The following is a 26,427-nucleotide window of genomic DNA, read 5'->3' as shown; positions in this document are numbered from 1 at the left end:
TTAGAGGGAAATTGCTGCCCCCCCCCCCAGGCAAGACCAGCAATTGGATTCAGATGTAAGATGCGTCGCAATGTACATCAAAATGCAAACTAGAAGTATATATCATATCGTGTGGGGAATACTATGTCAAGTTATTCATCTGTGTTTGTGTGTACGATGTACCCGTGTGAACTGCGGGGCAACTTCAGTATGCTAAAACAAAACCGCAGTTTGCACAGAAAAGAGTCACATTTACAATTGTTGATAGGATTTGAGGCATTGCATGGTGAGGTATCAATGTATATTTGGTTTGCGGTAACACCATGTGTGTATCTACTTGCCAGGTAGAGTTTGTTCTTAGAGAACTGTCTTGCTTTACTCTACTGCCGCGGATAGATAATCGGAGATTCGGGAGACTTTCTGTTGATAAAGATTAGCCCTTTTCATAATCTCTTTTTTGTAAATTCCTCATTTGTACATTGTTTTTAGGTCAGCTTTTTTATACTCAAATGTGCACTTCCAAATATTCTTGCTTCATGTAAATAGGTTTTTCTTACCATAAACATATGTATTTTGTTCTTCATATTTATTATTTTCCAAAGTTTATCTTTACTGTATTTAAATGTTTGTTAAAGATTCTATTCCCATTTTAAGATTGGATTGATAGGCTTTTGAGTCACAGTGGTTAGGTTCACTTAATCCTGGCCATCTTAGAATGGGCTTGTCCTGTCTGTTTTTATAATTGTCTTGCTTGATTGCCAGTGCTCTGTCTCATTCAATCATTGGTTTACATTTGTTCTAGGCGTCATAAGTTTACACTCATTGTTTCTTATACTGTTATATTTCTTTAGTACGGTAATATTGTATCTTGTACTGTTTGTTGAAATCTTGGCCGAATAAATAATAATGATAATAATAATAATAACTTCTCAGTTCTGAAAAGAACTGTCCCGCTTTTTAACTATGACCAGAGCGGATGGTATAGAATATAGACTGGACTACTGCTTTAGCTTATAGGATCGTAATAAACTGTACTGCCGCGGAGTCAGTTCTGAATTGGTCTCAAGAGACTGACTACATTGTTGTTGTGATATATGTCACAGACAAGAAATCCACACTACACACCACCTTTGGTAATGGGAGACTTTGGAACGCTAGGTGGCAGCAGACTTACCAGGTAAATTTCCATTGTTTACGTAGTTCTGAGAGTGCGCACATAACCGAGAACAATGGATTTTACCTGGTAAGTCTGCTGCCACCAAGCGTCCCAAAAGTCCCCCATTGTCACATACCACCAGTATTCTTACTATACATGTAGGCCTACATGTATTCCCAACAAAATGTGGACTCAAATGGTCATCGAAGTTGCAAGAGAAAAATGAAAGAAGAAACCACCATTGTTGCACAATTTGTGTGCATTCCGATGTCTAAAAAGCTTCAGGCCTGAAGTCTTATATTAATATTTGAGTGAGAAATTACCTCTCTCTCAAAAATCTAGTTGCTACTTCAAATGAAGTCATTTCTCCCAATGTTTTATACTATCAACAGCTCTCCATTGCTCATTACCACGTAAGTTTTTATTCTAATAGTTACTTTGAGTAATTACCAAGAGTGTCCAGCGCCTTTAAGTTCACCAATGAATGTACATAAGATCCACCTACATTGCCTCAATCATTATCATAATGAATACCTACAGAGCAGGTACTTACTTATCTCTCTAGTCTCATTATATATGCAACGTGCATGTGAACCGCACTTCAGAGTCTGCATTTGAAATAAATCCCAAATCTCTGATGGAGCACGCTCGGTGCTTGACCAGCCTATGTTAAAGGCGGTGCGATACGTAGTGGTGGCCCAGAGATATTCATCTGGTGGGCGAAGGGAGGTAAGCTGGTATTTAAAGGCAAGGTATACTCTTTGATTGTCAAAGACCAGTATCCTCAATTTGGTGTATCCTAACATACAGATAAAGGCAGGGTGGGTATACATTTGGTTTTGGTAATTGTCAAAGACCAGAATCCTTCTTGGTGTATCCCAGCACAGAGCATACAGATGCGTAAAGAATCACAAAGCTGTGAACATTTGGGCTCAATATTGGTCATGGAAGTTGCAAGAAAATAATAAACGAAAAAAAAAATATCTCCTAATGTGTGATTTCAGATGTATGAGAAAGGCTTACATGCTTGAATTGGTGTCCATACACTCTCCCAAAGAAAATGCCATTGCCATCCCCATTAACTAAAGGTATAAATTGTGGCAAATGATCTCTGACATTAGCTTGTGTGCTTTCAGATAGCTAAAGTCTTTTGATATTTGAGTGAGAAATTACCTCTTTCTCAAAAACTAAATTACTTCAGAGGGAGCCGTTTGTTTTATACTATCAACATAATTTAATAATAATAATAATAATAATAAGACATTTGTAAAGCGCCTAATGCAAAAAGCCTCTAAGCACATAAAGAGAAACAATTAAATAAACAATGAGAGAAAGATACAAGAACAAATAAGCAAAATCACAAAAAAGCAGCTTTAACAAACGAGTTTTCAACAGGGCCTTAAAACATTGTAAAGAGTTAGCTTGGCGAATATGCACAGAAAGACTATTCCAAAGAAACGGTGCGGCGTAAGAAAAAGATCTGTGGCCATGATAAATGGATCCCGATGCCCCCCCCCCTAACCTAGTTGAGTTATTGTGTTTTGTCTTCAGGGATGCCTACACAATTCCACAAATCTTATCAGTCTTAAATGACATCTTAAATGATACAAATAGAAATCTAATGAAGTTTCAGCCCAAGCCTTTCATCATGATCCGTCCAATAAAATCCACTTGAGATTCTTCTCCGTTCTTGACTACGTACGAGGGGTGGATTAGAGGTAGTCCTAACTTAGGACTAGTCCTAGACAATGCTAAGAGATAGGACCAGTCCTAAGTTAGGATGAGTTACTGGTCCTAACTTAGGACTGGTCCTAACTTAGGACTGGTCCTATCTCTTAGCATTGCCTAGGACTAGTCCTAAGTTAGGACTACCTTTGTGAAATCCACCCCTGGACAATCAAGGACTATAATTTGGGAGGGAAACACTTGGACAACCAGTTCGAATTGGTTGTAGTAAAAGCAAGTGGACATTCTTGGCTCTTGTCAAAGACAAATATCCACAATTTATGTGAACCAACTCATTCATGAAACAACAATCCTGGAAAAGTTTAAACTCAATTAGTCATTGAAAACTCACAAGAAAACAGTTTTTATCTTTAACTGTTTTCAAACATCAAGTTTTGGACTTGCAAAGTCAAAAGTAATATTGGGTTTTTTTTCTCTCCAAAACTATTGCACTTCGAGCACAAATATTTCAAAAAAACCTCAACACAATATTAGTTCGAGCAAATCTGTGAATGTTCGTATTAACCAAAAAGGGAGTTCCGCCAAAATAGGGTTAGATAGCAAGTTGACCAGTAGAAAGCCACATTGGTTTTGAAAATGGCCACGCATAGAGGCTTATAAATACAAAACTCTGATTTGCTGTTTGGGAGTGCAAGGTGCAATGAACTGTGCCATTAAAGCCACTATACACTTTCGGTAAACAGTATTGTCCAAGTCCCACACTTCGTGTATCACAACTTATATATAAAATAACAAACCTGTGAAAATTTAGGCTCAATCGGTCATCGGAGTCAGGAGAAAATAATGGTAAAACCCACTCTTGTTTCCGCACGACATGTGTTTAAAATAAATCCGTAATTCTTGATATCGAGAATTGATAACTGTTTTAAAGTTGTCTCAAAAAGTAAAGCATTTCATGGAACAATATTTCAAGAGAAGTCTTTCACCATTACCTTCTGTAAACCCTGTAAATTATTTGTAAATCTGTGAACTTTTTTTTTCTTCTGTACCGAAAGTGTATAATGGCTTTAAACAAAGTAAAACTTATTTTTCATAAGTTCGTTGCAGACAGCCAAACAAAAGGAGTGTTCTAAACCATCCTTTTTTTAGACAACCATGAAATTCAATACAAAGAAAACGGCAGAGCTTAATTTAAAACTCCACACAACATTGGACGGACCTCAGGAAGTATAGTAATGACGTCAACGAGAGGCCATCAAGAGAGAGAGAGAGAGATCTATTCAACAAATACTCACACCTGCCCCTGCGAAGGGATACTCAGAGTAATACTTGAACAGCTAAATTTAGCCCATAATAATGCGGTACACTAGTAGGGTCTGAATGGCAAAGTAAACACAGCTCCGTGTGATTCTAAGACGACGTAAGATGTTCAGGGGGTAACGGAGCAGCCGGGAGATTTTCCAGGATTTAATAACAATAATGGTGGCTTCTTATATAGCATTCAAATCCGTCACTAAGTGACGCTCAGGGAGAGCGCTCCAACATTCAGTAAGTGACTGAGCTACATGTTTGAAGTAAGCAACTTTTTTCCTGTACAAAGCACTGTGTTAATTTACAAGGTGCCATATGCAGCGATTTAAGGACCACCGGGTGACCCTTCTCTTTACATAAGTGCGCAGGTTTTTTTCACGCACAATGCACAACACACAGCACCCAAGGCTTTACGTCCCAACCGAAGGATGCAGCATTAATGGTTAAGTGTCTGGCTTAAGGACACAAGAGTCACGACCAGGACTCAAACATACACTCCCTCTTAATAACCACCATGGCTTGCCCTCAACATGTTCAGTGACTATAGTATTAGAATTAGTTTAGCTTGTCATTTCCATTTTCACTACATTTTTATACTAGATAAGGACGTTTTTTAACACCGGACTAGCCAGCCTGACTACTTATAGACCTTTATCACGGTGTGGCCATCTTGATTTTACTCCATTCCAACTCACTGTAACCAAACTGAGACTGTGGGCGAAATAATAGTCTGGTGCAATGTTTGCGCAATGAATTCATTGTTGTTATGGAAACAGGGAACATGACCAAGATGGTGACAGCATAACAAAGGTCTATAGAGTGAGCCTTTGACAGGTGTTTTGACAGGTGTTTTAACTGGCATTTGGCAAGTGGACCGGTGTAAAGCCCGGTTCATACTTGCTGCGAATGCGAAGCGAATGTTGACGTCACAAGTTCGCAACGAATAATTTGCAGCAGTTGCCCTCTGCTCTACTCACTTGCGAATATCACTGCGAAAGGAGGGCTGTGACGTCAGATTCACATCAAATTCGCTTCGCATTCGTATTCGCATGAAGTATGAACCGGACTTTAAGGTAAAACACTGACCACTAGACCATTGGTGCTTGCACAAGCTTGACCTATCCTCCATGGTGTAGACAAGACAGGGGGGCAACATAGGCCATGCTTTCCATGCAATTCCAGGCCTACAATATTCATCCCACACAAGACTCTATCTCTAGCCTTACATTACAGCCAGAGTTTAGTTCGTGGTTTCAAAAGTGTCCAAATGATCAAAGTGTGGGAACCTTTAGTGTTCCTCATACAAAAAAAAACATCAAAGAAAACACGATCAGTCCTTGTGAAAACAAAACAAGGCTAGGGGGGAAATTCTTAGAAGAGAAAAGGGCTGCTGCAATATGAAACACACAAAATGTCCACTGTTCCCTGCAAACCTTGACACGACAACGATGGAAGTTTACACCGGATGCAGTGATACTGTAAGAGACAACTGTGCCGTGGAGCGTGGCCGTGTCGCCCTTCCCTAATTTAATTCCATTAAACCAGTCATGCATGCTCCATAATCTACAGCCATGCAATTTACCAACGGATGGTTTTTATGGGGTATTATCACCGTGGGGGGATGCACTGCGCTGTTAATCAACCAAATAAAAATTGACCATGGGAATTTTTTATATGTCGCTTACTTGGTTATTCTACCAACCGTTCTCAGATGGGCAAATAATTCATCCAACATGTTGTCAATTTCAAGTTCGGTAGGATTTGGAACTTTACATGGTGGAACTAGATATCATAAAGGTTTGCGGTAACACCATGTAATGATAATCTCTAAAATGAGTTGGGGTGATTAAGAAAGGACCGTTGGTTTCAACTTGATGTTTCGATCAAATTGCTCTGATCGTCTTCTGGAGAAAGCTGGACTCTGATGCTGCAAGCTACTTATGATGCAGATAGCTTCATTCAAGTTCAATGTCTACACAAAAGCAAAAACAGTCAAGGATGATGACAATAAAGTTAACAACGAGAGGTCCCCTTGATTCACTAAAGCCAAAGTAGCAATCCCGTCAGATTTCCTATACCTTCCTAACCTCTCTCTCTCTCTCAAAAGTCCATTAGGGCGTCCACTGTCCCATGGCGGTCCGAGAAACAAACTCCATCCATGCCTCCCTTCCACCCAGGTAGTAGAAAATAAGCAGGACAGTTCTTTATAAAAGTGAAAAGTCTCTCAAATTCTGAAAAATCTACTCCGCAGTAGTATCGAGAAGTCTCCCCAATTTCCCCAAAATGTACTTCGCCGTAGTAGAATACATGTACAATGTAAAGAGAAGTTGTTACGAAGTCACAAAGTTACTATTAATAATCTCTTAAGAACAATATTCTACACAGCAAGTGAGATATACAGCAAACCACAAATACACCATGATTTGATTTGCAATTAGAAAGCAAGCAGCACTGCTTCCATTGCGTCTGCAATGTTTTCCTTCTTGTCTAGACACGACCGCTTCCACAAACACTGAGAACAATGTCACTTGGTTAATTGGTTTTCATACACTCCTTTGAAAGAAAAATGCAACTCTCTGATGTGGTATCCTACATATTTTGTAATACTGCCATGCTTTAAATCTGACCTTCTTTTTAAATTTAAACCAGTTTTTAAGAATGGAGACCTTTATCAGCTCATCATAAATAATAATAATAATAATAATAATAATATAATAACAGCATTTATAAAGCGCCATATAGCCAAAAAATTGCTCAAAGGCGCTGTACATTAAAAAGGCAAATCACACTAAATATTACAAAAGCAAAACGAAGCCAAAACAGAACAAATTTATAAAACAAGGCAATAAATTTAAAAGTACAAAGGTACAAAAGGTATAATCATACTGTATACATCACAGCAAGAAATGCATTGATTTGTCTAAACACAAATAGTAAAAAGACTAGTTATATTCAGAATTAAAAAGATAAGTCTTAAGTCTACATTTAAAAACAGCTATGGAGTTCATCAAATAAGATGAGAGAGTAATGACTTTAATAATCCTTCTACACAGGGGTCCAACAAACAAGTATTGGTTGTGCCACTTGAGTTCCACACCCTTGTCTATTTATAATTTCACCCAGCAACCAACTTTAGTTTCCCAACTATGGTCAAAAACAGGAGAAAATTACCGATAGTCTCATATTCATTCATCACCATCCAATCAATATAGTTATTAAAACCCAGACTGTTGAAATTAGATGAGGGTTTTACTTCCGTATTTGATGGGGATGAAGGGGGTTCACTGACTGTAGTAACAATGCACTGTCCGTCAATTTTTAATAGGAAGCCGGGTCAACTTCAGTTCAACCGCATTCACATTCCCAGGGGTGTATGATCTTGTCATGACCATTTCTTCCCCAGAGTTTCTTGCTCGATCATAACCCCTGGAAGTGTGAGTTTGAAAAATCCAAATATATTGGTCCTGTGGTTTTAATCTATTCTGAGCTAGAGACGTACGCAGGAGAGCGGACAATCAAAAGATGCATCAAGTCATTGAACAACCAGCCCCCCCCCCCCACAATCCTCTTTGGTCTTAAGAACTGTATATGCCATTTAGGACATGATTCATTTGACATGGCAGCATCAAAAACTTGCCCGGACATACTGAGTCCACTGAGAACGGCCGCACGAATTTAGAGGTGTGCATGCATGCAGAGCAGTCATTTTTGGTTAGCCAATCAGCATGATTGCCTTTCAAGAGGATAGTGACAAGGTAATTGATTTGGCTCGCCGCCCATGGCAGCAGGGTGGCTTCAGTGTTTAAAACTACAAAATGTCATATCAAAATTGTTAACAGATGCAGTACACATTTTAACATAAATGTTTGTTTTTTAGTGTTCATTTGACATGATCGAGTTGTTTAAATTACAAGTTTATAAACATAAGTGCAAACATTATTAAATTATAACCCAAATAACAATGTTTTAATAAGGAAGGTATTTATTAGGCATTAAGACAGAGTTCTTGAAACTTTAAAACAAAAATCACTAGGAATTTAAACAACAAGTTTCTTTATCATATAAAAACCAATAGTGCATCTCTTGGAGTCCAGACTAATCAAGCTCTTACAACAAAAATAATTAGCATGATATCTGCACTGCAGCCTCAGGTAACTAAGGATCGCACCATCGCTATGGAAACACAGAGTGTAACATCACCTGTTTAGGAAATGTCAGCCAAGACGTATAACAGCCTCAGCCCGAAAACTCAAGCATTGGGACTGAACGACCGGAAATCAGTGGAGCACTGTTCGGGCGTCACTGTTGACGTCACAGTTGATCAGATCAAACGTATGATGTGTTTTCCCCCTGATAACTTATATGTTTGTTCTCAAGCGCTTATCAAAGCTCCACGGTGGTTTGAATGTTGAAGGCACTGGATTCTATTGGTAATTACGCAATGGAGAGCTGTTGATAGTATAAAATACTGTGAGAAACGGCTCCCTCTGAAGTAACATAGTGTTTGAGAAAGATGTAATTTCTCTCTCCAATATTAAAGCCATTGGACACTTTTGGTAAACAGTATTGTCAAAAGGCCCACACCTCGTGTATCACAACTTTTATATAAAATAACAAACCTGTGAAATTTTAGGCTCAATCGGTCATCGGAGTCGGGAGAAAATAACGGGAAAACCCAACCTTGTTTCCGCACGTTTCGCTGTGTCATGACATGTGTTCAAAATAAATCTGTAATTCTCGACAACTAGAATTGATATTGTTTTAATGTTTTCTCGAAAAGTAAAGCATTTCATGGACTAATATTTCAAGAGAAGTCTTTCACCATTACCTTCCGTAGACTCTGTAAGTTATTTTTAAATCTGTGAACTTTTTTTTTTTAATGGCTTTAAAAGACTTCAGTCCTAAAGCCCTTTTAGGCACCTGAAAGTAGACTAATTTGTGCAACAAGGGTGTTTATTCTTTCATTATTCTTTTGCAACTTCGACGACCAATTGTTTTACTTTATGCATTATGTTGGGTACATAGTGTGAGAATACTGGTCTTTGACAATAACCAAGTGCCAGGGTGTCCAGTGCCTTTAAAGAAGGCGAGAAACTGGACCCTTTTTTATAGAGCAGCTTACATGTACAAAGAAAGTTTTGCAGTTAAATTATGCTTACCGGAGTAAGTTTACCAGTGAAAATGCCATGTCACATATACCATTTGTGACAGGTTTCTTGCTAATTTTTTTTTTTTAAGGAACACATTTTTTTAGAAAGATGTTGTAAAAGTAGAATACAATGATCCACACAAACATGCCTCAAAATTGCACGGTTTTCCTTTTACCTCGTCGACTAACACGGTCGGCCATCTATGGGAGTCAAATTTTTTACGCAGTATTTTTTTCCCGTAGAAAGCAACTGGCCCTGCAAACAGGCACAAAACTAACTCAGTTTTCCAAACTTTTACTCAAAGGGAATCCTTTTTTGAAATTTGTTTTTTTACTATCAATGGGTTCTTCTCAACAATTAAGTTTATGGTAATTGTTGGAGTATTTACCAATCTATAACATAACATAACATAACAATTAAAATTTATAAGGTGCAATTCCATCTAGATCACAGCGCACTAGAAAGAAATTAACTAGGAAAAAGGTGAGTCTTAAGGACTTAACGAAAAGCAGAAAGAGTAGTAGATTCCCTAATGGCAACGACCAAGGGGCATGGAGGCAATCGCCTTCATTGCCTCCGCGAAGTATCAGACCTAAAAAACCTCTTTTGCAGCTAATGCATGGCTTGCTGGAAAATTAATGTGTAACTGTGTTAAATTATCGCTGACAGGACAGCATGCCCATTCCCACTTACTAATTGAAGGACACACTGGCACACCATGGGCACACGCACAGAATAATCAACCAATGACTTGCATTATTTACTTGGTCTGGAAACTGAAACAAAATAACAATTCCTGGAAACTACTGAAACAGTGCGTTAAATAATTTAAAAAATTGACTGACATTATTTACTTGCTTGTTGCTTAGTAATGAAATCTTAAAAAAAATAAAAAATCCCTTCCCCTATTAAAATCAATATGATGCAACCAATCTGTTTTTTGAAAAAAGTTTTTTAGTTAAAAAAAGTCAAACCAAATAACATATTTTAATCAAGTAAAAACTGATCACAACTGTGTGAAAAATCAGCTTTTATAGTAGCTTTAAAAAACTTTCCGTAATGTGAGTATATTTGGCAGGAAGTTTTTGCATAATGTCCATGTACATACATAAGCACTCCAGGTTCACAAAGCTAGTGCAGATATATTGCGCTAACCCGGTCAGCGGAAGTTAGCGTAACCAGTGCAGAATTATGCACTAAGCAGAGCCATTAAAGGCAGTGGACACTCTATTGGTAATTACTCAAAATAACTATTAGCATAAAACCTTACATGTACTTGGTAACGAGTAATGGGGAGAGGTTGGTAGTATAAAACATTGTGAGAAACTGCTCCCTCTGAAATGGAGTAGTTTTCGAGAAAGAAGTAATTTTCCACGAATTTGATTTCTAGACCTCAAGTTTAGAATTTGAGGTCCCGAAATCAAGCAAAAGCACACAAGGGCGTTTTTTTTTTCTTCATAGTTATCTCGCAACTCCGACGACCAATCAAGCTCAAATTTTCACAGGTTTTTTATTTTAAGCTTATGTTGAGATACAGCAAGTGAGAAGACTGCATGGTCTTCGACAATTACCAATAGTGTCCATTGGCTTTAGACTGGCCAAGGACTTCAGTTTGGAGAGTGGAATTGACAAACTTGTTAAGCGAGTGGAGCAATCCATCATTAGGCCTAGATACATCACAAGCTCAGAATTTATTTTAGATGCCGCATCGAAGGTAATTAAATTTGCATCCCTCCTGCCTCAAGCTCGTATATAGCATGATCAGTTGATCAGCATAACTCAGTAAGAATTCTGATCATTTTGACGAGGGCTTTTCGGGAACATGAAATTATGGGCCTTTAGTGGACGGGAGAGATGAAAACTATGCTCCTGAGTACTGACCCAGTTTATATCAGCAATCGATATATCAAAGTGATGTTTATATGCATCAGCACACAGCCTTCGGCGGCAGCGGGACAGGGTGGGGAGGGTTTAATTTTTCCTTAAACTGAATGCTCAACTTCTTCAGTTCCATTTCTTTATAATACTTTTGGTAATTACTCCACAAGTTATTTTAAAAACTTACTTGGTAAAGAGCACTGGAGAGCTGTTGCTTTTATAAAACTTTGTCAGAAACAGCACTTTTTGAAGTAATTATCTGGAGCCTTTCTTAAGCATCTCAAAGCAGAAAATTAAAGGCAACAAGATGTGTTCTTTCTTTCATTATCTTCTTGCAAACTGTATGACCAATTGAGCCCACATTTTCAGAGGTTCGTTACTCTTCACTTCATATGGTGGGAATGGATACACAAAGTGCCATGGAGATCTTTGACAGTCATCACAAGTATGCACTCACTGCCTTTAAGGGATAGATTTTTGCTCAACCCTTCTTAAACCTCCTATAATGGATGATCCAGATTGGTCAATGGAGGGTGATTGTGTAATCGTTAATAACTATCCTTGGTTTCCAGGGATTGACACATGACTGTTAACGACAGGACCAAAATGATCTGTCGCCAAGTTTAACAAGTTTTTAGAAACTTGAGTTAAGTAAAGATTGAACACAATCTGTTCGCGTTCCACAATGTCTTTATTCAATTGTAAAACACAACACCGTCAGACTTGACCAATCATGTGTTACACATGGCCTGTGTGTGACACACCAAAACTACGTGTACATAATTATAGCCTCTCTGGCCTGTGGTACAGTGTGAAATTCAAGCCAAAGGGCAAGCAGTCTATTCTAATTCTAGTGGCTACAATCCAATCGTTTGCCTAGTTTTAAAATACAGTAATTTTTGCAACAACATCCTGTGCAATGTGTACATAATGAATGAATTAATAAAGCTAAAGAGTTTAAAGGAACACGTTGCCTTGGATCGGACGAGTTGGTCTATAAAAAAGCGTTTGAAACCGTTTGTTATGAAATGTATATGGTTGGAAAGATGTTTTAAAAGTAGAATAAAATGATCCACACAAGTATCACTCAAAATTGTACGATTTTCATTTTACGTCCGAATCAACACGGTCGGCCATTTATAGGAGTCAACTTTTTGACTCCCATAAATGGCCGACCGTGTTAGTCGACGAGGTTAAACGTAAACCACGCAATTTTGAGGCATGTTTGTGTAGATCATTGTATTCTACTTTTACAACAGTTTTCTAACCATATCAATTTTATAACAAACGGTTACAAACGCTTTTCAAAGACCAACTCGACCGATCCAAGGCAACGTGTTCCTTTAAGGGTTTTTCAGGCCTGATACTTCACGGAGGCAACGGAGGCGATTGCCTCCGTTGCCCCTTGCCATTGCCTTGGTGCCCTTGAAATGCTCCAGTAGAAATTTACATTTTCCTCATAGGGTGCCCTTTGCCAAAGAGAAAATGCCTTGGTGCCCTTGCCCTTTCAAAAACGAAGCATACAGCCCTGGTTTTTTCCGGCGGTGCTCCCGACAAAACATGTATGCTACATCTTGTGTACTCTGTGGCGTACAGTGTACATGGTACATGTACATACATGTAGAGTTGATGAGTGGTAAGTGTGTGCTAAGACTAATTAGCTCTACACTGATGTGTACAAAATGTAAATGTTTTTGAGTTTCCTTCCCAGATGAAAGTGGCAATTAACTTGCCACCTTTTCACCAAACAGTGTTGCCGCAACCCTACAGACGTGTCCCTTTAAAGGCTGCTGTACACTTTTCCCTTTAGTAAGATAAACCAACTAAACCCCCAATCAGATTAAGAGTTTTCTTTCTGGTTCGGATAATTACAGTAAGGTATCCATGCAGAGTGTGTGCAAGCCTGTTCACCTCAAACCTACATTTAAGATACTCAATTGCATGGTTTACTCGGCCAGTCTAGTCCACCTCCTTAAAGGGTTTGGGTACATACGTACTTTTCATACAACACAAAACACAAATGTACAAAACCTAACACGATTTAAAGATAATGATGGAAGCAAGCTTCCCTTAAAATATTACTCACGGAGGTGCTGCAGTTTTTGAGAAATGAAAAAACAATTTTTCAGAAAAAAATTTGTTGTCTCAAGAGAGATGAAAATTATTTTAGCATGGGTACAACGGATTTACGTGACTCTCCTGAAAAAATGCTCTGTGATTTTCACTTTTTCCCCAAATTAACTACTATCTAGGCTGAAACTTCTACCTACACTAAGTAAATTATCTTTACTCACAGTGAGTAGGGAGACTTGTCATGGCCAAAAACTTGATCTACAAAGGTATCAAAACCTCTTTAAGTGAAACGCTGACGACAATCTCGGGAATAAGGATTGCATTATAGATGAGCTCCTTAAGAGTGGAGTGTATGTTCCTCCATGCTGGGGATGTTGCATCTCGTGGGTGCTCTTCTGATGTAGATTAAAGCCTGGATGAGGAACTAAGAAGTCCCACAGTGACTGTGGGAGCACGTGCATCACCTGCTCATCATAGTCAGGCCATATCCAGCTACATGTATAGCTCTAAGGCTTAACGGCTAGATTTTCTGCACCATCAAAATGCTTTGAAGTACTTTTTGTACAGGTATAATAATTACCAAAACTTGGCTGCGTATATTTTGTTCCTTTCTGTGTATTCATCCATGTCTCAAAACAACTTGTATATCGGGCTTTGAAAAAAGAACATGTGTAGAATTTGAAACTTTGCATGTGGAAAAACTACTGAGAGGTTTGTGATAATGCCGTGTGAGTATCACTTTTGAGTAGTGGTTGTTCTGAAAATAACCAGTGGTTAACGGCTCAACGTTTCATTCAGTATGCTCTGATCGTCTTCAGGAGAATGCACCTGAAGATGATCAGAGCATATTTATTGAAACATTGAGTGGTTAACTACTGGTTCTTTTCAGAACCACCATGCACTACTCAAAAGTCATACTCACATGGTATTACCACAAACCTCTTTAAAAGCAGTGGACACTATTTGGTAATTGTCAAAGACTAGCCTTCACAGTTGGTGTATCTCAACATGCATAAAAGCACAAACCTGTGAAAAAATGAGCTCAATCGGTCATCGAAGTTGCGAGATAACAATGAAGAAAATAAAACACCCTTGTCACACGCAATTGTGTGCATTTTAGATTGTTGATTTTCGAGACCTCAATTTCTAAATCTGAGGTCTCGAAATCAAATTCGTGAAAAATTACTTCTTTCTCGAAAACTATGGCACTTTAGTAGGGAGCCATTTCTAACCATGTTTTATACCATCAACCTCAAATGGGCTCAAATCTTACACTGGGCCCCAGCGGCCGACCGAGGCCAGTGATTTTAGTGATCCTGCATTCCAGGGTTCTGATAATACCCCAGACAGCCAATTGATTTAAATACTTAGCACTATCAACCATTCATCACCATAAAAAGGAAAGCCAATTAGCAGTAATCTGCAAACTACTGTTTCCAAAATATTTTTTAAGAGGGACTACACAGTAAAAAATAATGCCATTGCCTCCCAGCATAACAGCCATCTGAAGTTGGGTATGACCATAGAGCAAGGGTATTACATAGACCTTCCTCCATGCATTGACTGGCAATTAAATTATACAGTGCTGGTTTAATCACATAAAATATACTGAAAATGGGGTCAACCCCATCAGCTGCAGGGGAGCATCAATGTCACAATCCAGGATCCAGACAAAACCGCAATCCATTGATATCACATAATGTAGGTTAATATAGCAGGGATAACTCCATCATTCCAATATTTTCCTGGAAAAGCAATTGTTAATTGGTCCACTGCCTGCCTCAGACCTCCATGCTCAGACATTTCGTGACCTCACTTGAACCCAAGGTGTTACCCTTGGCACCCCTCAGACACTGGAATGTTGCTGCTATGGCAACGTAAATCAAGCATATCAACAGCATGCTGTTCACTCTTTAATTGTTTTCCCTGGATACTAGTGTTTAAAGGTGGGTTGGATCTGGAAACCCTGGAGCTCTGGCGCCACAGTTGGCACAAAGGGTCCATGGCTGGGGGCAAAGGGTGTGATGATCCATCAGACCCCACCCTGACTGCCTCGCCTTAACAGCCCCACCCTAACACAAGCTCCAAGATACAGGACATATGCCATTGTAGTAACTCATGGCATTGATCTTGTCAAAGTCTCAAAATGTTTCACAACAACAAAATCAATATTATTTTTTTTTAACTATTCTTAGGCTATTAATTATAATAATTAACAATTCTAATAGCGCATGACCGTGACATTCCTATGCGATGCAGTATATTCCAAAAAGATATAATGTGGAGTTACGTTTTTTGTCAGCCATTTCCATGTATATGTAGCCATAGCCATCACCAACAATATTAATTCTGACACCACCCTACAAGATCATGCTGGCCTTTGAACTGTATAATGTTTTCAAAACTTACCAGTGCCACTTCTGCAAATGTTGACAATCGTCCGCTCTTGGTGTTCTCATTCTCATCCAGGTCATCCGATTCGTGTCCGTCGACGATTCCCTCGTCCGTGTTGGCGCTACTCTGGCTCTTCTTGTCCTCTTCTTCCTCGTCTTCCCCGTCTCCCATGTTGGTCATGTGATCAATCATGGACTCCAGGGGGCCGCTGAGAACCCTCTCCTCCTCCTCGTGGCAACCGTAATCGAGGGCTTGGTAGACGATGAGGCCGAGAGAATTCACCATCTGTGCAGATTTTAAAAAATGTATGGCAATAAAGACCTTTGGTTATAAGCCCATACGGCAGCTTTTGATGAGCATTTTGGGAAATATTTCCAGAGTAAAAACAGATTTGATGCTTCTTTCTCTCCACCCATATTTCTCTCTAAAAATAGCCGAACATTTTTGCTAAATTGATTGTACTTGGTTGATACAAGAGTTTATGGGCTTACTATTATAGTAGAAAAATATGCGTAAGAATTTATTTTATTTTTTAAAGGCAGCCCTTGGACACTATTGGTAATTACTCAAAATAATAATTAGCATGAAACATTTCTTGGTGAAAAGTAATAGGGAGAGGTTGATGGTATAAAACATTGTGATAAACGGCACCCTCTGAAGTGCCATAGTTTCCGAGAAAGAACTAATTTTCCACGAATTTGATTTCGAGACGACAGATTTAGAACTTGAGGTCTCGAAATCAACCATCTAAACGCACACACCTTCGTGTGACAAGGGTGTTTTTTTCTTTCATTCATATCTCGCAAGTTCGATGACTGATTGAGCTCAAATTTTCACAGGTTTGTTATTTTGTGTATATGTTGAGATACACCGACAATTACCAACAGTGTCCACTGCCTTTAAACGATCTTCAAGGTTTGATAGCACACAAGCATGTATTAATAATGTTGCATTCTTGCATCACTCATGCTTAGCGTGCCTTACCTGTTTGTAATGTTTAAATGAAATAGAAATTCTGCTAAGGGCTGCAACAAAGCAGAACTAATCAGCTTACAGGCCTCATGAAATTGGGTCCTGGGTCTAATTTCATTTAACTGCTTTTATTTTAAGTACTAAAAGATGCTAAGCAAAACAATTTTATGCATAATGTGTCCCAGCATCTACCATGTCACGTATACCATTTGTGACTCCAGGTATCCTGCTTATTTCTGCTTAGCAGAGAATTACTGAGCAATATTTTCTGGGCCCCTATCAACTGAGGTAAAAATCCCTCTCCATGAATGAAGAACGAGGAAATAAATGACAACACAAAGCTGAAACCTTGACACGTTTGAATAATATTTGCGACGTACCAATAGTTAGTCATTGTTCCTAATTAAATATTGTCCAGGCACTTGATACTACCGACACACACTTATCCCTTTTGCAAATGCCACCAAACAGATACAAACTACTACATAACCAACAATGTACACATCTATTTAGTATAACTGCATGCAAACTTCCAGGGCATGCAAGATATATCATGGGAACTTTTTAAAGCGTATAGGCACCACAATAAATGCAATTTAAATCTCTTGTTTGACGACAATGCCCCCTGCATTCCAGTCTATTGTATCTATACCCAGCTGGTCACCAAGACCTTGATGCATTTCCCTGAGCCAGAAGGATGCAAATGCCTTCCTTGTAACACTGAAATCCTTAAGTCCTAGTTTAAACAGTGCAGTATAAAAGTTGTATATATTTATAGGCCCATGGGGATTTTTACCAGTTTTGAAAAACTGCATTTTATTCAAATGATCAATTTTTTTCACTATACATCCTGAAAGGGTGGTGCAAACGTGTGGGTGGATATTTCAATCTTCCAGATAGATTTGATAGATAAATAGGATTTGAGGCATTGCATGGTGAGGTATCAAAATGCACATCTGTAGGGACCATTGCCTAAAGCTCTGCTTCAAAAATGGATCCCTCTGCAGTGTAATACTTTGTTTTCATTTTGTTCTTGATATAATACTGTAAAATTGTATTCTTAATACTGTTTTTTTTTGTACTGTAAAAAAATATTAATTTAACCTTGAATCTGAGAAAACACACATTTTCTTCTTTAAAATCACTTGTGTAAACTAACTTTTCCTTGTTTTTTTTTCCCACCAAAATTATGTTTATTTACATGTTCAACACGCTGTTTTCACAGTTGAGAAGGGATTGCACCAACAGACTATCTGAAAAATGTTTGGAGCACATGCATCAACTGAAAACGACCAAGGCATTCTTCTCAGAACCATCACTGTTCAAAAGAGCTTGACACAAAACAAAAAGCTCACCTGTTCAAGGTTTTTTCCTAATTTTGTCTAAACCTTTCAATGTGAAGACATTTTTTAAGAGGAACAATTGTGTACAACAAAATACAGAAAAGCCAAGCCCAATTACATGGAAATTTTAAAGAAACAAACGGGGCTAACACAACATGTTTACCAGTACAGCCACAGTTTCACATTATGGTTGAATGGTATCCTACACATGTTCTTAATTGCTGCTTAAAAGAAAACTGTTAAGCAGTAGTTTCTACTTCAAAGCAGCTTCATTAAGTTGGGTGATCCATACTGTATGAACACTTTTAAAAATCTTTCTCAAATTATGTTGAAAACTATAGGTAAAATATGGTGAGCATATCTCTTCATAAAACAAACAAACATACACCCCAACAAACAAACAGACAAACACCCCAACAAAGAAACAAACACCCCAACACACAGTCATCCCAACAAACAAACAAACAAACAAACAAACAAACAAACAAACAAATAAACGATAAAAACAAATATCTTTTAGAGAAAGGACAAAAAGCATTAATCAGTTACTTGTGCCTTTTGCATTACGATTGAAAAAAACATCCGCCCACAGATGACGTTTTGCTTTTTTACATTCCACAAATACATGCCTCCACTTTTTAGTGTGTGTTGTTCTGTGAATCATTCACCCATTGCGACAAGAACTATTTCCCCTTTAAATGCATGGTGCACTTCAGGCAGTGGTTAAAACCCGAAGTGTTTCATAAGGTCACACAGCTGTGAAACCTTTATTACAGAGAGAATTTTTTACATCTATAGACATTTTAAAAAAACATGTTTGGACTGTGAAGATCAAAGTTATTGGATTATTTCAGTGTAGAAATACACAACTTATAATGACACGGCCATTTCGCTTTAGTTTCATTCAAATGAAATTACACAACAAACAAGCAACAAATCTTTACAGTTACAGTGCAGTACTTACACAATAATCCTTCAGATTAATATAATCATGTGCGATAAGTGTGTTCTTGATACTTTTTCAAACTTTGCATTATGTACAACTACAATGCACGACAGACACTATGGATTACCGACCTTAAAGTGCAATTTGGAGGAAATTACAATCCCTTAAGGTCAAGTTTTTAAAGAACACAGTGTTATGTTCACTGTGGTCTAATTCTGAGAATTCTATTTTATTTCGCTAACAACAAAGCTTAAAAGCAAAAAACAACGTGTGCAAAAAAAACCATAAAAAACACACAACCCATCTTTAAGGATGATGAATCATCATAATGGTCAATAAATTTGCATAATAAACACACTTTGCCAAGTAGACAAGGCCACTCAATAAGGACATGTCTATTCATTAACACAGAATATCAAATAGATCAACGCAAAACCAGCGCAGTGAAACCTCTACAAATGTATCCATATATTCAGGACTGATCCTTAAAGGGATACGTTGCCTTGGATATCATTAAAAAAAAGAGGGTGTGTTTTAACACTGACCCAGATAGCTGAACCAAGATGTGCAGAGAATTCTTTAAACCTGCATATTATTGTAAGGGTCCAGCAATTTGCTTGGGAGTTTCAGGCCATTTTAAAACTGACCTTTATTATGAGTGAAGTTATTACATTGCCTCCGCTTTTAATGAAAGAAAAACAGAAATCAGCGGCACACACTAAGAAGAGGGGCATTTGGACCCCCCCCCCCAAGCACCTTACCAACCCTTCCTGTCACCCTAAAGCCAGTATACAATGATTTTTAGATACTTTGATTTTTAATTTGAATTTGAATACCGACTGGCCCCACTGCTAAATCTATCAAAATCCTGAGTTAAAGACACTGGACACTATTGGTAATTGTCAAAGACCAGTCTTCTCACTTGGTGTATCTCAACATATGTATAAAATGACAAACCTGTGACAATTTGAGCTAGATTGGTCGTCGGAGTTGCGAGATAAATATGAAAGAAAAAACAACCTTGTCACACAAAGTTGTGTGTTTTCAGATGCTTGCACTTTGAAATCTCACGTTCCAAACTTGAGGTCTCGAAATCAAATTCATGGAAAATTACTTCTTTCGTGAAAACTACGTAATTTCAGAGGGAGCCGTTTGTCACAATGTTTTATACTATCAACCTCTCCCCATTACTTGTTACCAAGTGAGGTTTTATGCTGATAATTATTTTGAGTAATTACCACTAGTGTCCACTGCCTTTAAAGCCATTGGACCCTTTCGGTAAACAGTATTGTCCAAGTTCCACACTTCATGTATCACAACTTATATATAAAATAACAATCCTGTGGAAATTTAGGCTCAATCAGACATCGGAGTCGGGAGAAAATAACGGGAAAACCCACTCCTGTTTTCGCGCGTTTCGCCGTGTCATGACATGTGTCTATAACAAATCCGTAATTCTCGCTAACGAGAATTTATATTGTTTTACCGTTTGCTCAAAAAGTAAAGCATTTCATGGACTAATATTTCAAGAGAAGTCTTTCACCATTACCTTCTGTAAACCCTGTAAATTATTTGTAAATCTGTGAACTTTTTGTCTTCTTTCTGCACCGAAAGGGTCCAATGGCTTTAAACTATAAGCTTTGAGTACGGTATCGATCTTGGAAGGATTTTGTTTTCATTCAAATTTATAAGGTTTACTAAAAATAATCGTACCAAAAGTCAACAATATGAAAAAAATATACACAAACCTCTGACTCTGTTTGTATGCCATCTTCAGTAATATCTGCATTTAAAAAGACAATGGTACATTACATAAAGTTGTTTTGTGTTAGAGGGTCATTCAGAATTATCAATGTTTTAACAGTTTCACAGAAATTGTGGGTGGCCGGGTTGGTGGTTAAAATAAATAAATGGACTAAAAAGAAAAGAAGAAAAAAAAAACAAAGGGGATAAAATGTGTAAAAATGTAAGTTTTGAAATGTATTGGGCCGGATGGCAGGGGTCAGAATGTTAGATTGTGTAAATTAAAAAATCTAATCATGCAGATACAGTATCTTCATTAATAAACCAAGTGACCCGTGAACATATCTCTTTCTAGCCTATTTCAGCACACTGTGTGGAAATTCTCCATTTCACTCTATTCTGTCGTGTCTGTTGCCAAGCTACACAATGATGGAAACAAGACATGTGACATCACACATACAAAAGGGTCTGAGAGCTTCCAGTGGGCATTATGGATATTTTAAGTTTGTATGGATATACTGCACTGCCTGATTTTTTTTCTCAATTTTTGATGACAAGAAAGGAGCACATCTCAAAACTTATTCAGCTTCAGGTTTTATAACTCTTGCATTTTTGTGTACAATTTATGAAAGAAAACGTAAAATTTCCATGGGTATAATGTAGCATCTTGCCTGCCAGAAAGACCTTGGAGGAAAAGTTTCCGTATGGCGCCACCACTTTTTCATTCGATATGAAATAATATAGTATCTAATTTACCTCAATGAGATATTCCTTTTTGTAAAAATGAGTGAAAAGGTGGTGGCGCCATACGGAAAGTTATCCATAAAATCTAGCTAAATGAATAAAATAAGACTTTAAAATAAAAAGAAGGATTTTCATTCTTCATTGTTTTTTTTATAAATCAATCTGTATGTTTGTAAACAGAGATGTTTTCTTGTTATGGACCCTGTCACTAGTTTCGCAATGTTAACATGACAGTTGTTTACACTACACCCCAATCTTCAAGAATCGATCGAAAATTTGTCATGAATGCATTATGACTGGGCCATGTTTTCATCACACCCACCTGCCGTGTATTCCTCCCCATTCTCCCGCGGTAGATCCACCCCTCGCACGCTGACAGTCACCGAACCATCTTTATGAACGTAAACATCATCCGATCCTTCAAGATTATATCCACGGGTGAGGGTCCCTGCATCGTCTTCCGACCATGACACCTTGAGAAACTGGGCACACTGGTAGCAGATAGCCCAAGCTTGTTCTTCATTCAACGGGCCGTCAAAAGCTGACAGGATTCTATCGAGAGAAACTGAGTTTTCCGAGCGATGTTCAGCTGTCTTTAGCTCCGCCATGTTTCTCTGTGCTGGCTCTGTGCGCGTATGCATCATGCGGTTCGCATCAGTGACTTTCGATTTTAAGTAATCGAATGGATGGTGAATGATGCGGTAGCTTTCATTTGTTATGCTAATTATATCCAATGACGTTACAGCAAAAGGACTTCCCCAAGTATTTTTGTTTAAACATCGCTAGTTTACTTTTAGTTTTACTTTGTTTACCTCTAAAAAGGTGCAAATGGAAAAAATAAACAGAGCCGGTGTTTTTTTATTGACTGTCGTCAATTGAATATTTTTAAAATTTACGACATTTTCTTCCTGTGTAGGCGCGCCACTGAAGGAATGTTTGACGGTTACGCATGACTGGTTTACTGAACCATTGGGCGTACTCTTCAATTGCAGCTACCGAATTAAAATACCTAACACTGCTATCTATAAATAGGATTCAGACCAAGTACAATTAACCATAAACATTTAGTTTCAAGTTAGTTTCAACTAATCCAGACAACAACAAAACGGATAAATAAAATTACTTTTCATTCATTGTTTGGACCTGTACATGTACGCTTCCAATATGTTATTGTAATGAGTCAGTTAGTTTTATTGCTCACACGCATGGATGATTTCCAGTCAGTAGGGAAACCTATAAAATTACACGCTTGATTGGCTTGCATGAAATATTTTTAAGCAGGGCATTTTTGTTATTTTGTTTTTTGTAAATACATTTTTAACTTGACTTCTACATAGACTGCTGAAATGTATCCAATGCTATGCGCACAAACAAAATTGCTAATTGTTGATAATTGGTGTCTCTATTCATTTTTATTTTGAAATAGTTGTAGGGAAGTTGAGTTTTTGGCATAGTGTAGTGGTGTGTTATGAGTTTGCCCCCCCTTCCACACACACTTTCAAAAGTGCTCAACCACTGTTATTTTGAAATAATACAAAAAAACATTTTTGTATAAAGTTAGGCGGAGAGAGTCAGAAAGCTATCATCTCGACAAACATGCACCAACTTTTCTACACCTTTTTCACAAAATAAAAAAATCAACTGTGTAAAAAGTTTTTATATTATATAATAGACATTTATTCACATTTTTCACAGGTTTTACGATAGTTTATACATTGTATTTACAATACAATTAACATTTAGTACACCATTCTGTTTTACTGTATAGAATTTATTACCGGGAATACAAATAATTGTACTTAAAATAAACAAAAAGTGCTAAAAAATATTGTTTTAAAGTAACAAATTTCAAATTTAATACAACCCTACTAGGTATTGAAATACCATAGACTTTAACAAACAACAACAAAAACTCCTGTTTAATCACTAACTTTTGAGTATTTCATTTCCCTATTATTTCATGTTTGTTGTAGCTCCTTTCAAAAATTATTAAAAACTAAAGACATTTTTATCAATAAGTTATTTTTTGTATCAATTAAAATTACCATTTTAGAAATGGTTTTAGTCAATCAAACGTCGCCCTTAAACAAACATAGTGGAATAAAACAAATGTCCGCTTTGGCAATTAATTTTGGGAGCTTTATAAAATCACCTGTAATTCAGATTAATGATCAAATGACAAATATTCAAATGAGCTCTAGTTATCTTATATTTGGGTCTATTGCACGGCTGAATGAGGGCGCTCTTTGCATATTGCTCAGAGCTGTGTAGCGAGTTATAACAACTTGGGATTAGAAGCAATTTTTGGTTCATGCAAAAACACTAATGTGCACAAAGTATAATGGACCTTATGCACATGACGTCATTTCAGTAGGGCGCCCTCACCTAGAGGTCAGAAGGAGGTTGTTCATTGGCCAATCCTGTGCGCCGCGCGTACAAATCTGTGCGTTTCGATTTTTTCGTCACCGTTTTTCCACTAAGATGGCCGCTGGATGACGTCAATGCATAAGGTCTATTATCTTCAAGCAAATTTGAACCCTTGATTTTGATTGGTCGACCCATGGCAACAGGAGGTGTAAATATAAATGTACATTGCTTGGCACATATCACACCCTGCGTATTGCGCTGTTTTAACTCTACGTATTGCGCTGTTTAAACTCTATACGCAATACATTCAGCTGTTCCAACACCTCGCATTTAACTAGGCTGCAAGTCAAGTTTGCTTGGCAATCAAACACCCACTCTTGGAATTCGGAAAACTAAAGCACGTCTGGGTCCCATATCCAACTCGACCTTTGCCCACGTTGGAGATCTGACACACAAACTCTATATTTTCCGAATTCCAAGAGTGCGTGTGTGATTATTGCACGTTTCTTATGGTATTACTGTACCTTTTTCTGCGAAACTGTACATGAAATGGGCCCCTAATACTAAATAAATACACAATCAATCATTACAATCGCAACAGACAGAAATACATTATTATTGACATAGTAGCTAGCTACTCCATTATTTGGCACATCATTAGATATCACACAGGCTTTTTAGAGTGGAATTCGGGGGAAAAAATTAATGCTTAGAAATGCGTCCCATGTCCAGCGAGGTTGAAGGCCAAGTGGGATATGGGACGCAGCGTACTTTACTTTTACTGTAAAGAAAAAACCGCCGTCACCAAGGTCTCAAAATGAAATTGTGCATGCTGGTTCGGACATCGAACAAGTTTCAGCCAATGATTCCTTTGACTTCAGTGAGGGCACTGTTTGGGGTGTTGAAGACATGCAAAGGTTCTATTCCAAATGCCTGCGTGTGATAACGAATTTATCTTCGAGCAAACTTGACGCACAGCTTCAATTGCGTAGTAGAGTGACAACAACGCATTGTAAGAGGGGGGATTTTGATATAGACCAATTGCAATAAAGGTAAATATCACACTCATGTTTCTGTGGATCGACCTTTCAGAATAAAGTATTTAAAGTTTGCTTGAAGATAAAAATAATTATGAAATATTAACATTAACTGCTTCGCACAACAACAAAATGCAGAACATTTTATCGTAGAAAAACACGTGTATTAAATACAGCTATTCAACATTTATTTGCCTTGTTTTGCCTTCAAAAAAAAGTGTAGGTGGGTCACTGTCCTGAATATAACTATTTCATACTTCATGCAAATTGCGAAAGGGAAACTGATTTACTTATCATCACAATGGGGAGGTATTGCAATATAATTGTTGTGCTACAAATAATATGAGATTTGGTGCATTTTGTGGTCTTTTGCAAAATACTGTAGGCAAATATACTAAAGGGCAATTTAGGGTGATTCAATTTACACTGACCGCTGATACAAAAATACTGATTTTCAAGAAGTTTCTGGGGTATTCTATAAGCATGCTGTTTGGGTTTTAAATTGTTTAAAGGCAGTGGACACTTTTGGTGATTACTCAAAATATTTATTAGCATAAAACCTTTCTTGGTGACGAGTTATTGGGAGAGGTTGATAGTATAAAACATTGTGAGAAACGGCTCACTCTGAAGTGACATAGTTTTCGAGAAAGAAGTAATTTCCACCGAATTTGATTTTGAGACCTCAGGTTTTAATAGAACTTGAGGTCTCAAAATCAACCATATAAATGCACACAACTTCGTGTGAAAAGGGTGTTTTTTTCTTTCATTATTATCTCGCAGCTTTGACAACCGATTTAGCTCAAATTTTCACAGGTTTGTTATTTTATGCATATGTTGAGATACACCAACTGTAAAGGCTAGTCTTTGACAATTACCAATAGTGTCCACTGCCTTTTATTCATTGGTGTGTGTTTTGGTGCGTCAATCACAACACAACCCAAAAGCGTCACAAGATCACAACTTGATAATTGACATTACGTCCTCCCAAAACCTACAGATTTGTTTATTCATTAGTAAAAACACTCAAGGGTTATTAAAAACATTTAAGGATTTACCCTGAGAAATCGCAACAAATTGACAAATAATTGCATATTGGATAGAATATATTAATTTGCTTTATATACGTGTAAATCAGACAATAATTTTCAATTGGTAAATTCATAGAGTAAAGGGTGATCTACTACACTGAAACAGCTACTGACATGGGCCCAATTTCATAGAGCTGCTTAAGCGCAAAATTTTGCTTAAGCAAATAAATCATTGCTTAGTAAAATCAGATTACCGGCCACGACTCCACTCAATTGTTATGCTAAGTAAACAACAGCTAAATACCAGTCCCAAGCAATGTATATGGCATGACATTTTGGCCAATAACATGTAAAATAAGCGAGCTATTTTCGCGCTTAATCAAATTTGTTGCTTAAGCAGCTCTATGAAATTGGCCCATGGTTATTATATGCATCAAGGCGTTCTGTGTACATTACATGACAAAATGCAATAGGAACCTGGGATACTAGACTTGAATCATGAAGCGCCTAACTTGATTAATTGGAATGGTTGCAACATTAGGTTGAATATGAAAAATGGGCCGGCAAATATAACTCGATTTATATCAGGTCGACAAAAGAATATTAACTCCCATCAGTTT

At 37.6% G+C, this 26,427-nt stretch overlaps 1 protein-coding gene across 2 annotated transcripts in view; it reads right to left on the bottom strand.

The window, feature by feature from the left end:
- Positions 1–21,993, bottom strand: part of LOC117289295 (protein spire homolog 1-like) — a 50,430-nt gene extending 28,437 nt beyond the window's left edge. For both annotated transcript variants that reach the window (XM_033770357.1, XM_033770358.1), the window contains exons 1-3: positions 21,698–21,993; positions 20,637–20,671; positions 15,643–15,912 (exon numbers count right to left, since the gene is read on the bottom strand). In XM_033770357.1, the coding sequence (XP_033626248.1) occupies positions 15,643–15,912; positions 20,637–20,671; positions 21,698–21,983 (591 nt within the window). In that variant the 5' untranslated portion in view covers positions 21,984–21,993. The remainder of the gene's footprint in view (positions 1–15,642; positions 15,913–20,636; positions 20,672–21,697) is intronic.
- Positions 21,994–26,427: the final 4,434 nt, after the last annotated feature.

This window comes from Asterias rubens, chromosome 4 (genome assembly GCF_902459465.1).
Source record: "Asterias rubens chromosome 4, eAstRub1.3, whole genome shotgun sequence".
Lineage (NCBI taxonomy): Eukaryota > Metazoa > Echinodermata > Asteroidea > Forcipulatida > Asteriidae > Asterias > Asterias rubens.
This window is presented reverse-complemented; position numbering and strand designations above follow the sequence as displayed.